This window comes from Lynx canadensis, chromosome C2 (assembly GCF_007474595.2).
Source record: "Lynx canadensis isolate LIC74 chromosome C2, mLynCan4.pri.v2, whole genome shotgun sequence".
Lineage (NCBI taxonomy): Eukaryota > Metazoa > Chordata > Mammalia > Carnivora > Felidae > Lynx > Lynx canadensis.
In genome coordinates, this window is record NC_044311.2 from 88,971,399 (window position 1) to 88,987,285 (window position 15,887).

The following is a 15,887-nucleotide window of genomic DNA, read 5'->3' on the forward strand; positions in this document are numbered from 1 at the left end:
AGGAATGTGTCTGTTAGTGGCACTTAACCGTAACTTTGTAAAGATGCAAACAACTGGGGTTAAAAAGAACCTTTGGATATTTTCAGGTTAAAAAGTAACTATTTCATAAGTATTCCTGAAAAGCAAACAGGTGTTTGGACAATTCTATGGTCCTCCCATTAAGAAGCTCCCAGGAAGTTAGTATCCAAAATATATGAAGAATTTATACAACTCAACACCAAAAAGCCCCCAAACAATACAATAAAAAAATAAACAGAGGACCCGAATAGACATTTTCCAAAGAAGACATACAGATGGCTAACACAACATGAAAATGTGATCAACATCACCGATCATCAGGGAAATGCAAATCAAAACCACAGAGATACCACCTTACTCTTCTCAAAATGGCTAAAATAAAAAGACAAGAGATAACAAGCACTGCAGAGGATGTGGAGAAAAAGGGACCCTTATGCACTGTTGGTGGGAATGTAAATTGGTGCAGTCAATATGGAAAACTGTATGGAAGCTCCTCAAAAAATTAAAAATAGAAATACCACATGATCCAATAATTCTACTACATTTTTACCCAAAGGAAGCAAAAACACTAATTTGAAAATATACATGCACTCTATGTTTATTGTAGCATTACTTACAATAGCCAAGATAAGGAAATGACCTAAGAACCCATCAACAGATGAATGGACAAGGAAGATGTGGTGTAAACACACACACACACACACACACACACACACACACACACACACACACTGAAATATTACACAGCCATAAAAAGGATGAGAACTTGCCAGGTGCAACAACATGGATGGACCTAGAGGGTATTATGCTAAATGAAATAAGTCAGACTGAGAAAGTCAAATGCCATATGGTTTTACTCATATGTGGAGTCTTAAAAAACCCAAATGACTAAACAAACAAAAAGCAAAATCAACCTATAAATATAGAGAACAAACTGATGGCTGCCAGACAGAGGGGCATGGGGAAGATGGGCAAAATGGGTGAAAGGAAGTGGGAGATACAGGCCTCCAGTTGTGGAATGATTACGTCACAGGAATGAAAGGCACAGCATAGGAAATACAGTTGATGACCTTGTAATCATGTTGTATGGTGACAGATGGCAGCTATGCTTGTGGGGAGCACAGCGTAATACACAAACTCATCAAGTCACCATGTTGTGCACCTGAAACTAATGTGTCAATTACACACAAATAAAAAAAACCTAAAAATTAAAAAAAGAAGCCTCCAGGAAACTCCTTCATTCAGATATTCAATCATTGTGCTATGAAGGCTATAGTTGTTAAGATTCTGGTAGTGATGAGGGAAAAAAAAACATACCTAATGGTTTTCCCTATCTTGAGACTTTCACAAACAAAAGACTGAATTATGACTTAAGTGGCATTAGCCATTAGTCTGCAAACTGTAATTCTATTTTTAGTCTGTGAGCCCATCCATCCATCCATCCATCCATCCAACAAATATTTACTTAAAGTGTACTGTGTGCCAGGGTATGCAGTAAAAGACATGATCTTTTACGGAGTTCACATTTCCTGCATTTTCAAAGTTGCCTTAATTGCCATTTTCTCTCTTATTTATTAGAGATTTTAGAGGTGTTATGCTTTTTTCAATTTATCAACATGTGTATGGCATAAAGGGAAAGCCCACAATATGAGAAAAGCCTTAGCCTCCAGATACTGTAGAGAATTAATACGCAGCTTGATTTTCTTGGATGTTCCCTAAACTGTGAATAATTTAAAACATTAATTTTTTTTTTGGTGGAGAGCTTACTATATGCAGAATTCTTTTCTTTTTAATGTAGATTATACTAATGATTCAGCATTAGTACTAATATCAGTAATTATGCTATACTATAATACAGTGGCTGTGCTGGGCTCTGTATTAGGATAGAGAATCAATACTGAGTACCTTGACGACCATGATTTCAGGGGTTCTTTTTCTCTTTTTTTTTTTTTTTTTTTGTAGTTTATCTATCTTCTTTTACTTTACGCTAGTAATATCAAATTACTTGCTCAAGTTCTTGAGTCTTATTTACTGCTTCTAAGTTGCTATGGTCTTGGAAATGACCTAACCATCTAACAAGATTGTTAAATAATCTAACAAGAGGTAAAGTGGTTGTTGGGACAGATAGAAAGGTGCTTCTATGAAAAGATAAGAGCTGTATCTTTGTGATATCTCTTTTGGTTGCTCAGAGGTTGGTTTTTATTTTCTTCTGGTTTCTTAATAACATTATAAATAGGTAACATTTGCTGAATAGCTGTGTTCTTGATAATTAAATTTATGCCTCTACAGAATGTAGTATTCCATGTGGTTTAACTTGAGGGTTTCTTAGAACTATATTTTGTTTTTGTTTTTTTAAACGTTTATTTATTTCTGAGGCAGAGAGAGACAGAGCATGAGTGGGGGAGGGTCAGAGAGAGAGGGAGACACAGAATCAGAAGCAGGCTCCAGGCTCTGAGCTGGCAGCACAGAGCCCGATGCGGGGCTCGACCTCACAAACCGTGAGATCATGACCTGAGCCGAAGTCGGTCGCTCAACCGACTGAGCCACCCAGGTGCCCCTAGAACTATATTTTGTAACTGGTAGCTGTTTCAGCTACTTAAAAATTACCAAACTGCTTACTATGGCTTACTAGAGTGATATCACAAAACAAGAGTAAGAGGTAGATACTTTGTTACTTTGAAATGAATATTCTTTTCCCTTATACATTGATTTGGCAAAAGCAGGGCTCACAGGAAGTGCATGTTGTGATCTCTAGACTTCTATATCTAATCGGTTTGGTAAGAAAATGGGGAAAGTGAGACTTGTTGACTAAATTCCAGAGATCATAAATCAAAAAAGTGAAAGTAATACGCCTTACTGCTTACCAGTCCAATGTCTTCTCAGATATCCTGAGGGAGGTGGGATAATGCTGAGCAGGACTCAGAGGACAGAACTGGGGATCAGTGGTCAAGAATGGCTTTACTGGGATCTTATTAAAGAGACAGGAGGAAGAATATTTCTATGTCTGGAGACTTCCAGACAAACCAAATGGAAAGTGCTGAAATTTGTGATAAAAAAAAAAAAAAAAGAAAGAAGGAAAGGAAGGAAGGAAGGAAGGAAGGAAGGAAGGAAGGAAGGAAGGAAGGAAGGAAGGAAAAGAAAGACTGGGAACTTCTATTAAGTACTCCAGAAAGTTCTCCCTTAGAGCTTATTGGTTTCATAGTCTGACAAGGTTATCATGTCATGGGAACTACGCATTTTCTGTTCTTTTAAAACTGATGCCATTTGATGACATAACAGGGTATTAATCATTAGGAGTTGATAAGAGAAGAGTGGTTCTCCACATCCTATTCAGACCTTTTAGAGCTCTGGATCATTTGACATCCAACTCTTGCTTGCTCTTAGTTATTCCTAGCAAAGGGCCATACTGAGGTCTTATTTTCTAGAGCTGGGCTGTCCAGTTTGATAGCCACTTGCCACCTAAATTTGTTAAATTGAATAAAATGAAAAACTCTGTTCTCAGTAGCACAGATCACACTTCAAGTGTTCAACTGCCATGCAAGTCTGGTGGCTATAGTATTAAACAGCAAGGACACAGAACATTTCCAGAAACATTGAAGAAAGCTTTATTGGATAGTACTGTTCTACAGTCTTGCCTCACCTGTTCATAGAGTCTCATCAGGAACTCTTGGGGCTGGTAGTTTTATCTCCAGCATGACTACTTAACTTGGTAAATGCCTTGTAAGCCTGACCATAGGACTTCCTCCTGAATTGTATCCTACAACATTCAACCTCTACCTTTAGCCCCTTTCTGCAACAGAGTTCCGAGAGAGCATTAGGACTTTATACCAACACTATTCTTGTGTCTTGAGATTCCCTTTCTTTGTTATATTTTGGAAACTGAGTTATTTCCATTTGTTGGCTATGTAATTAACCAACCAATGTTCTTGCTGACTCAGTTAACAATGGAACGTGTTTAGTATGCTGTAGAGAAGATACTTAAATTGGGAGTTGGACAAAATGAACTATGAGGCTTTAGGGCCCTATGGTTCTATTTTAACAAAACATAGAGGGTTGACTGATATTCCCTATAAGCTGTCAAAAAATGTGTTCCATTAGGTATTCTGATCATCTATATATTTATTTACATATGTTTTTGTTTTGGTTGAAGGTGGGGATTATCAGGTAGTTGGGGATAGAGGAGGAATTTAACTTGAAAAAAAAAAAACTTCAATGGAATTTGATACGTATGGCCCACAAGGTAGAATAATTAGCCTTAGGTGAATTCTAGTGTCAGAATTCCCCACAATTTTGCTGAGGGGAAGCTACTTTCAGTTCCTCAAAGCCTGGTTATCATTCTGATTGGATATGAAGATGCTGCCCTAAGGAGAACAGGGGAGGGACATTGCCGAATTCTTGACTTCACTGTCCATGAGCAATTTTGGACAATTGTGGAAAAACAGGGGTGAGTGAGAAAAAAGTCTGACAGCAACTGACTTAGAAAACTTAACAGGTAGGGGCACGTAGGTGGCTCAGTCAGTTGAGCGTCTGACTTCGGCTCAGGTCACGATCTCATGGTCCATGAGTTCGAGCCCCAGCATCTGGCTCTCTGCAGTTGGCGCAAAGCCTACTTTGGATCCTGTGTCCCCCTCTCGGTGCCCCTCTCCCACTCATGCTCTCTCTCAAAAATAAACAAACATGAAAAAAAAAAAAAAAAAGAAAAGAAAATTTAACAGGTAATATCACCAGGCAGTAACAGGTAATATTACCAGGCAACATTTGCCAATCAGCTTTGATCCACTCATTGAGAGGCCCTGATGATGAGTATTTATGGCCCTAAGTATGCTCTGGGGAAACCCTCCACCAACCTACTTGTTATGAAAATCGTAGATCTCCTGGATGTTGCCAAAGATGATATGCTCTTTATTAAGGATCCCAGGGGGGATCTCCTCCACGCCACTGGTCATTTCCCACAGGTAGGTCTGTAAGATAGCAACATCTTCATCACTGGCAAGTACTACAAAATGCAGACAAAATAAACAGGTCTTCACACGGGAGGGTTAAGACTCAGACTGGGCTTGCATATGGAGTGTAAAAAGTGAGATGGTAAATAAACAGAACGGGAAGAAAGAAAACCCAAATGTTCCATTACCTTCAACTGTTGCTAGGGAAACTCACATTCTGGACTCTAGCAAAGTACAAACTCCACATTCCTCTTATTAAACGCATGTGTTTGAGTGTGTCTGGGGGAAGGTGTAAATTGCAGACTGAACTTAAGTTCACTGACTATGTCATGGTTTTTATTTTGAATTCAAGTCTTGTCTATGCTAGCTGGGGCTAGCTCCAATCTGAGAAGAGTTTCTTTGCAAAAGCATTTTAAAATCCCCTGCAATTACTACTGACTCTGGGAGAAAGATTTCCTTTGTTGGCTTTTATGTGTTAAGCTCCGGGAGAAGACAAGGAGCACTGAGCTCCTCTCAAGGACTTGATGCTGGCAAGGCTGTCATTTTTCCAATACAGCTGTGAACCGATTACTGCAAGACTTACCTCTAAGCACTCATGTAAGTCCCTTACATACGCCTTCTCTGTCTGCAGTAATTCAGCCATAATGAATCTAGAAGATAACAAATGGGCTTTTAGTTGGTTCGGGATATAATACCTCCCCTCCTTCAAACTTCCCTTCCCCACCCCAGCATTTATGACATTCCTGAATGACCCCATTTTTCTGTTTTACCAACATGTCTCTTCCTTTCTTCAAAATTCCTTGCCTCTGAGTATTATCATTGGTTCTCTATCGCTCCAGCATGTTTGTGTTCAGCTAGTTCCATATTCTCTCCCTTTCCTGCCTCAGTCTCGCCACTCTGTGATGCTTTGCTGACACGCGTGTGTCCTCCATTACACGTGTGTGCTCACATGTATGCACAAACATGCAGCAACACTCATACTCATTCTCACCAGCTAGACAGCTCCACTCTCAGCTTCCTGCATGGAAGTCTCACAGCTCCCAGAATGAGGATTTCTGTTTCCTGTTCAATAGAACTGTTGACTTTTACCAAAATGGTAGCAGTACTAGAAGTCAAACCAGGTTTAAAAGCCAGGCACAGATGCCCAAGACGCTGCCACTGAGACTGGGGGGGGGGGGGGGGGGGAGGTAGCACACTTTTTCTGTAAAGAGCCTGATAGTCAATATTTGTGGGCAACTTTGCTGTTGTAATGTGAAAGGAGCCACAGACAATATGAAAAGAAAAAGTGTGGTTGTGTTCCAATAAAACTTTATTTATGGACACAAAAAGAATTTTATCCAATTTTCATATCATAAAATATTTTTCTTTTGATATTTTTTCAACCACTTAAAAATATTTAAAAAATAACTTTATGCTTACAGACTATGCGAAACAGACAAGGGGTCAGATTTGGCCCGTAGGCCATAGTTTGCTGACCTCTGGCCTAGATTATCCTGTACACGTTGATGCTATTCTAATGGGGCTTGTTTTCAGCACAGACTGGTGTGAGTGAAGCTGAGCAAGCAAATCCAGGCTCAGCACAAGTTAACAATGTTGTGACTGCTCTTCGGTCTCCCGTAAAGCAAAGCTTGTGCTTCACATCTGTAAGGAGAGAGCTCCCTTCCACTTGGGCCCCAAAACAACACAATGCTCTCTGGCAGTTATTAAACTTATGATGCGTGGCTTCATTGAAGTATACCTACTTCATTTTCTTTCTTTTACAGATTTTTAGTAAAAAAATGGTGCTTCCTAGCTGACATGTGATATGCAGTAATGTCTAATTTGCCAAAGTATATGCTTACACATTTATCTTATAGGCTTTCTATGTCAGTTTTTCATGGTAGTTCATAATGAAAGCCCCAATTTGAAGGTGCTCCATCACATGAAAGTTTTGAGAATGACTATCCCTAAAGTGTCCCCTGTGGGGAATTTCACAAGAAATATGAAAATGAGCAGCATCTTTTCCTGGACCTTTACGTTTGTGGATTTTCCTTAAAGCAATACACTATTCTAGCAGTGGTCTTTCTATTAATATTAAAGTATTAATTAAAAAAATTTCCTTTTGCAGGAGTTAAGTAGCCACTCTTAATATTCTTATTCTATTGGTAGAGTGGAAAGGGCATGAGTTTTAAAGTCAGACAAATAGAAGCTGAGTTATGATTTTGTCATTTACTAGAGGTAGGACTTGCTTCTCCAAACCTCAGACTCCTTACTTATATAACAGCTGATCACACAGGGTTGCTGAAAGGATTAAGTAAGATCACATAAGCAAAGTTTCTTATACACTGCAGGTACTTGGTAGACAAGGAAAGAAGGAAAATCAGGAGGAACATAATCTGAGATGCTTTGAAAAGTTATCTTTGATTTTACTGCCTTGGTTTCTGGTATTCTTCCACCCTCTCCCTTTTTCTCCATCTGCTTCCTGCAGTCTTGACTGTCTTTCTTCATAATTTAGCTCCACTACCCTCCATCTCATTTTGTTCTCTTTTCCACCTGCCCTTTAACATCCTCTGGCTATTTGGTGACCCTGAGAGAGTCCAGCAGGAAGATTTGGATAAGTATGATCTCTTTATTACCCTCCTTGTTACAGGCTGAACTGTGTTCCCCCAAAATTCATATGTTAAAGTCCCAACTCCTAGTACCTCAGAATGCAACTTTATCTAGAAATAGCCATTACAAGTAAATAGTTAAGACTGGGTCATACTGGAGAAGGGTAGGGCTCTATTCCAAAGTGACTGGTGTCATTAAAAAAGGGAGAAATAGGGGCGCCTGGGTGGCTCGGTCGGTTAAGCGTCCGACTTCAGCTCAGGTCATGATCTCACGGTCCGTGAGTTCGAGCCCCGCGTCAGGCTCTGTGCTGACAGCTCAGAGCCTGGAGCCTGTTTCAGATTCTGTGTCTCCCTCTTTCTCTGCCCCTCCCCTGTTCATGCTCTGTCTCTCTCTGTCTCAAAAATAAATAAACATTAAATTTTTTTTTTTAAAAAGGGAGAAATATGTATATAAGTATATTTTGGGAGAATGCCATGTGCACCTGAAGCCAGCCATCCAGAAGGTAAGGAGAAAGGCCTGGAACAAATCCTTCCTTCCAAGCCCTCAGAAGGAATCAACTCTGCCAACACTTTGATCTCAGATTTCCGGTCTCTAGAACTGTAAAACAATATATTTCTGCTGTTGAAACTACCTAATTCATCATACTTTGTTACAGCAGCCCAAACAAACTAATACACTTCCCAGATAAAACACAAGTTCTGGCTTTGCAGACTGGCTTCAGTTTCTTCAGCTCCAAGGGACCTGTGGTCCTACTCTATTTTGATAAAATCAACTACATTGGGCTTCTTAATTTTAGGACACACTATTTTTTTCCAGCACTACCCAAAAATGAATCTGTCAAAACGTTTTCCATAAAGCCCTTGCAAGATCTCTGGGTATGTGTAATTCCCCAGCACCAATATAAAGAAAGCAGAGTGATCAAGAAATGTTTTATATGGTGGGCATGGTTCCTTGTTTCCACTATCCAATGCTCTATAATTCTTGATTTGTGTGAAGTGTGGCTAGAAGCGTCATGTCTGTCCATTCCACCCTTCTGTGGGTGGTCATGAGGACACATTAAGCTGTCAAAAGGGTCATGTAGCAGAGAAAAACAAGAGGAGCTTGCTAATTGGGTGAAAGCTCTCCAAAACATACTCTTTCTTCCGGGCTGACTTCCGCTTCTCTTCATTGACTTCGTGGTTGGCATCCCGTAGCTTGACCTCACGATCTGAAAGGCTTGCTGGGATGATGTCCAGCTCCAAGTCCTTATTGTCCTACACAGAGAGAGATGGCAGAGGTCATCTGAGAGATGCTTCAGGAGAGCAACTCACCAAAGTTAGGGGAGGAGGTAGAAGGCAAAACGGGAGAAAGATATAATGGAGCAAGTTCAGAAGATGGGGAATCCCTCAAATGGCCACCTACGAGTGCTCCTCTTTAAGGAATATACATTTTTTTTCCAAATAAGAAATATTTAAAATGTTCAAGTCAAATGGTCAGGGCTAATATCCATAGCAAGGAAAAACAATAAGTATATTTAATAATTAGTGTCATATTTCCCCAAGGATTTCAGTCCTTATTAAATCAATCAATCTATCTATCTATACACACACACACATATAAATTAGTCTAAGATTGGTTATTAACCATTAAAACAGTGTGAAACCGAAATACATAAAGATATAAGAAAACTTTCATTTGTCAAGGGAAAATAATAAAAGCCAATATTTTTATTTAAATGAACAACTTCCCTTGTAAATAGAAAGCTAAATGATAGAACAATTACGAAATTTTCTAGCTGCCCATCCCTGCTTATTTCAACCACTGTTTTGTATGTATACAGGGTGGGAGCCTTTAGAAAAAAATCTCACAGTTTAAAGCATGGGGGATATGTTATTATTTCCCTCAATTTTAGCGGTTTAACTAGTGCACTCTCTAGTCTGCTCTGCTTCAGAGCATGAGCCTATTTAAAGATTTAAGAATTAGAAATCCTAGGATTAAATTGCCAGCCTATATTTAGCTCTTAATTCATAGGTTACTGACCTCTATTACAAAGAAGAGATTAACAGTCAGTCTTTCCTTGATTCATGGCAAATAGTATCTCTTTTCAGCTGAAATGTCAAATAGCCTTTGTACAACTGCATCCCTTATTCTTGAAAGAGCACTATTGTGCATACTGGGGACCCTAACATTTGCTGATTAACATAATTGGTTGGAAGATGGTACTGATGAAGCCAAGGTAAAGGGTTTAATCGTCAAAGGCAACAGTTAACTCTATGCATAGAAAAACTGTTCTGTAGCCATGGGTCCCACCCCTGGCCAGCCAATTTTGCTGTATAGTACTAATCATGAGGGGCTGGAGGCCAACGGCTTACCAAGATCCATCCCCTCCACTAGAAAAACCACACAAGGCAGGCGTTCTAGGGGTCAATAGCTCAGAAAGATTGCTCTGGACAGTCCACTTCCTTCCATGGTAATGAGATCAGTGGCATGGAGAGGGAGAGAAGGGAGGATGTCCCAGCTAAGCAACCCCCATGCCTACCTCTGTGTTGACGCCGAGGGCTTTCTCCAGGGAGTACCGGTACTTTCCCATCCTCAAGGAGAAGTCTCTGTAATGCTTGTCCACTGTGGTCACCCATTTCCTGATCTCTGTGGCATGAATGTGGCCTTTTTCCACAAAGCTATCGGCCAGTTGAATCAGAAGCTTCACCTTCTCCTTTGTTTGCTGTCCCAAAAGATGGTCTTAAATTACTAGATTACATTTACTCTCATGGCTCTTCAGTCCCATCCCTCTTTTCTTCACAGCAGCCACAGATACCTCACTGCCTGCCTGGGTTTATAGCCCAGCTCTCACTTACTAGCTGGGAGATCTTGAATAAATTAGTTAAATCCTCAGTGCCTCAGTTCCTTTACCTGCAAAATAGGGATCATAATAATCCTACATCATAGGTTGTTGTGAACATTTCATGAAATGACAATGTAGAATGCTCAGAACAGTGCCTGGAACATAGTGCTCATATTAAGAGCTCAGGAAGCAATACATGTTAGCCATCATGACTACTGTAAGAATCTTACACATTAATATATTTATCAGTTCACAGAATAGGTTAAAGTCACATCTGAGATCCATTTGAGTCTTAAAGTATCTCTAAAAGGTGGATGGAAGGAGGTGGTGTGGGGTCTTTTTGAGCCAAGATGAAAAAAGCTGAGGCTTAGAGAGGCTTAGGGCTTGTTCAAATTCATACCACCTGTGAGCGACACAGCCTGTTTGCCTCTGGACCAAAGTGCCTAGTTCTCTTCCCTTCACTGTGTTGGTCTGAAGTGGGCTTGTCAACAGGTAAGCTGACATAGGCCAGGATCTAAAGAAATCCAATTAACATATTTAAGAGTGAAGTCTGCCCCTTTCACTACCAGGATCTTGTCTGAGAGAAGGAGAAGGAGGGAGGGAGAGGAGGTGGGGGAGGGAGGGAGGGAGGGAGAGAGAGAGAGAGAGAGAGAGGGAGAGAGAGAGAGAGAGGGAGAGAGGGAGAGAGGGAGAGAGAGAGAGAGGGAGAGAGGGAGAGAGAGAGAGAGGGAGAGAGGGAGAGAGGGAGAGAGAGAGGGAGAGAGGGGGAGAGAGAGAGAGAGAGAGAGAGAGAGAGAGAGAGAGAGAGAGAGAGAGAATGGAGTTAATGAAGCTAGTATCTACTACAGGGCTAAGGTAGAGTTTTGATGTGTATTGGATTAATTTCATTTCTAGCAAGAGGTTGTTCAACATCTACTCTGTCCATACCACTGTACCAAACCACTGTGCGGAAGGCTGTGGGGACAGGCAGAGAAAAAGATACTCATTTTCCCTAAACAGTCTATATCTCTAGAGGGAATAAGATAGTCATGTAGAGTGATTAAATAACTTGGGGCATTACGTAACTGAACGTCAACATGAGAAGTATGTAGAGTTAACACTGCAGGAATTTTAAAACAGGAAAAAATGAAGGTGGGCTGGCATGGGCAGGAAAGGTCTCGTGGGGAAGCAGGACATGACAGTAAGATACGGAAACAGAAGAAATGTTCAAAGAAGTAAACACTTGCTTATCTTTTATCCTAAGGTTGGGTTTTGAAACTCCAAAGTCAGGGAAGCTTGATTAATTTTACGAAACAGTAAAGAATACTGGAATAATATTCTGAGAAGTAAAATTATCTTTTGGATTGGAAGAGAGTAGGTCCAAGATTTAGATCATGCTAAAATCTAGATAACTGAGGCAAAAATTTCTGGAGCAAAAGTAGAACGGACAGAAGAGCCTTTCTTCTTCTTCTTTTTTTTTTTTTAATGTTTATTTTGAGAGAGAGAGAGAGACAGCATGAGCAGAAGAGGGGCAGAGAGAGAGAGAGAGAGAGGGAGACACAGAATCTGAAGCAGGCTCCAGGCTCTGAGCTCTCAGCACAGAGCCCTATGTGGGGCCTGAATCGACGAACCATGAGATCATGACCTGAGCCAAATTTGGATGCTTAACCAACTGAGTCACCCAGGTGCTCCAGAAGAGCCTTTCTTTATTCCACCCTCCTCCCTCACTTTTCCAGGCTCATCTCCCACAATAGACTAACCCTCTCAAGAAATGCCAGAAAGGGACTCCTTCTGGCCAGAAAGACAAGCAAGGCCAGAAAGATGTGGAATCCAGCTCTTCAGCAACACACATGTCTGAGCCTCTCCTGTCTCAGGACAATGAGCTGGTACCCAGGCTGGGAAACGAGGGCCCCAAAAAACTTTGGTGTGAAGGAAAGAAGGTGGGTATGGGGACAGGAGAAGCATCTCCTTAGCCATGATAAGGCAAAGAATAATAGCATTGGGAATTGGTTAAGAAAAGATCCCTGGTATCCTAAGGACTTCTACCTCACTACATTTAGGGTTTTTTTTTTTCCCCTCTGAAAACAATTGTTATAAGGTTTGCTATTTATTTAAAACAGAGATTATTTTTTTGCAGCTATAATCAAGAAATCTTTATGTAAAACTCTTGAAAGCACTTATTTATTTTTATTTATTTACTCTCTCAGTAAGATGTCATCATGAAATGGGAGTTTCATGGCCAGCTGGTGGCAGCAGCCCTACAGGCAGCTCCATCACAGGAAATGGCATCCTGAAACCTGGAAACTGTGATTCAGATGCAACAGAGAGAATGGCTTGTGACCAAGAGGGTCCCAGGTATGTATGGACCTGGGGGAACAAATGGACAGTAAATTGGGCAGTGTAGACAAACCCTCCTCATGTGGTCTCACCTACCTTAGTGACTGCCTCCAGGATCTCCATGGCCCCTAAGCACCAGTCATGCCGACCTCACATGTCCCTCCTGCTGTCATGGGTGGTACCTACTCATCCCTGCTTTCCATCCAGTGGCCCTCTTCCCCACCAGCTGATGGGGGATGCTCTTTCCCCTGTCCCTAAAGCACTATATGTGTACCTCTACTTCAGCACATATCAGTCTGAGTCACTTATGTGTCTCCTTCATTAGACCGTGCACATCTCAAAGGTAAGTGTTACATCTGATTCATTTGTATCTCCAGGGTCTAGAAAATAGTGGGCATACCATAAGTGTTGAATAAATGAATTAGTGAGTAATATTGTGTTTGGAGGTAAGTAAAGCTGGACCAGCAAAAGTTGAGGGTTTATACTGGGGAGAATTAGATGAAAAATTTGACCCATACACTGGACTGCAACCATGCACCTACTTAGAGTAGTCTGAAATGAATTCTCACATACGAGTGACTATGGTGGCACCATGTGACCTGCCAAATGCTTGGCCACAGCTGATGATATCAGAGGCAAACACTTGTATCACTGGGGTGGCCCATCAATATGAAGCCACTGACTTCTTGTGTGGTGTCCTGGCCCCAGTTGTTTTTCTGGGGATTTGGACTGCATGGAAAACTGGGTAGGTGGTTGCAGAGTAGAACTGAAAACAGACAGCAGACATGAGAAGGGAAAGACAAGCTGAATCACAGTAGCGGTGATAATGTATTCCTGATCCCCCTGTCATGAGATGACAAGACAGTGTGATTGCTAGGATGGCCCCTGGTGTAGGGTGACAGCCCAGTGTTCACATCCAGAGGTGAGACTATGCCACATTTCTTGTTCTTCCCATAAGGCTGAGTCATTCAGATTTTCTTGGACTCCTGGGAGGTCTAGCCATGGCTTCTATATTCATTTCCATATACAGCCATACAATATCTTTTCCCTTTCATAATTCAAGCCAGTTTGAATCTCAAGTCTTGCCACCCAAACAGAGTAACTTATATAGACTGATAAAATGGGGGTCAGATTGCAGAGGCTCTTGAATGGTAGGGTCAGGTGTATGGGCCATGAAGCCTTTAGGAAATGTAATTCATTTGAGCCTGGAAATTTAGAATGGATAAATATCTCACTTATCCTGGGCTTCATGGTTCCTCTAATGTATGTTTTGCTCTATTTTGAATTCTATGTAATCTGCTAGAAAAGTCAGAGGTAAAAATAAAGGGGTCAATAGTTCTATTTTTCTCCCCCCCCCCTTTTCCTTCTTTCCCTTCTTTGATCAGTTAATATTATGCCATCTTTCCCTGATCAGTGAGCCTTACTCTGAATATAGTTTTCAAAAAGCCCTTTTGGTATCTTTTGCACATTTGATAAGTTATTAAAGTTATTTAGCCTTCTGATATTATTCTCATAATCTCATTATAATCTTCCAATTTGCCTTTCATTGCTGATATTCCTTGTATTTATTGATACATTCTTTGTAGATATGAATTTATTGAGCTCCCTGTGTGGGTAAAAAGTTCTCTTGAGATACATCTTCATATTCATTCCACAGGGGAGAGTTTGTCACTATATGTGAGAAACTAAAACTTTCAAAAATGTCTATTGCATGTAAACTATATCCTCTTACGAGTCTCAGAAACAAAATCAGGCCCATCTTTTATCTGAACTGTTCAGATCCTACTTTTCTCAGTGTAAAGCACCTGCAAACAAGCCCAGTGTCCCCTTTCCACACAGCCTTCATTTCTCAATTAGCTACTTTAGTTCAGCTAAGGCACAAGGCACTTTTGTTATCATTTAATTCTCTTTTGTTAAGAATTAAGTCTGACTTATCTCATAGCTTCTTTCACTTTTGGAGATAAAATTACCAGTTTAAAGAAGTGTCTTCTCAACATCAGTTCTCTTTGGGAGATGTAAATAAAATCCCCATGCCCTCCAGAATGGCTGTATTAAAAAGACGAATGATAACAAGTGTTGGAGGGGATGTGGAGAAGTCAGAACTCTTATACACCACTGGTGGGGATGTAAAATGGCACAGCCACAGTTGGGCAGCTCCTCAAAAAGTTAAACATACAGTCACCATAGGCCTCAGCCATTCCACTCCTAGGTATATACCTAAGAGAACTGAAAAGAGATGTTTACACAAAGGCTTGTATGCAAATATTCATTATTCATAGTAGCCTCAAACAGAAAACAACCCAAATGTCCATCAACTGATGAATGGATAAAAAGTGTGGCATATCTCTATAATGGAGTATTATTCAGTCAGACAAAGCGATGAAGTAATGATGCATGCCACAACATGAATGAACCTTGAAAACATTATACATGAAAAAAGCCAGACACAAAAGGCCACATATTACAGGATTCCCGGATTCTGTTTATATGAAATTTCCAGAATAGGCAAATTCATAAAGACAGAAAATAGAATAGTGGTTCCAGGGGCTGAGGAGAGGAAGGAATGGGGAGTCACTGCTAATGGGTACAGGGTTTCTTTTGAGGGTAATGAAAATGTTCTGGAGCTAGATAGTGGCAATGGTTGTATGACCTTGTGAATATACAAAATCCACTGAATTGTAAAAAAATGAAAAACCAAAGAATCTTCAAACAAAATTTTGCTATTAGAAGAAATAGATTTCTTCCAGCTGCCAAAATGATTAAGCTTTCCTATCATCATGTGCTTTGACTCCTTATAAATTTGGAAGCCCACAATAGGAAAATATCTCGTGTATTCTTCTAACTGGATTTTCTACAGCCTACCACAATAAGAAAAATTTTGTTATCCTCTTATCCCCACCCGATTCTCTTTATCTTATTTTTCTCTTTACACTTGTGGCTTGCTATATAGAAAGTATATTTTTATATTTAGTGTTTCTTCTATTTGATCTGTTTCTTTGGAGCAGAGAATAATAATTCAACATATTCAATATGCTCTATTGCCCTGTTTAGTTGTGAGGGCCACCCTATTTTCTCTCTATGTTGAGGTCAATTTGGTTTCCTTTTCCAATTCACTTTACTAGTTATAAAGATTAAAATCAAAGGTAGCTAGTTAAAGGAGGCTTGCCTCTGGGAAGTGCAGCTGGAGAGGAACAGGAGGC

General features: G+C 40.4%; 1 protein-coding gene across 5 annotated transcripts in view; it reads right to left on the reverse strand.

Moving 5' to 3' along the window:
* LOC115523297 (kalirin) overlaps positions 1-15,887 on the reverse strand; it is a 482,303-nt gene that overhangs the window by 57,104 nt on the left and 409,312 nt on the right. For all 5 annotated transcript variants that reach the window (XM_030329206.1, XM_030329205.1, XM_030329203.1 and 2 more), the window contains exons 22-25: positions 10,069-10,251; positions 8,685-8,803; positions 5,545-5,611; positions 4,870-4,979 (exon numbers count right to left, since the gene is read on the reverse strand). In XM_030329206.1, coding sequence (XP_030185066.1) covers positions 4,870-4,979; positions 5,545-5,611; positions 8,685-8,803; positions 10,069-10,251 — 479 coding nt within the window. The remainder of the gene's footprint in view (positions 1-4,869; positions 4,980-5,544; positions 5,612-8,684; positions 8,804-10,068; positions 10,252-15,887) is intronic.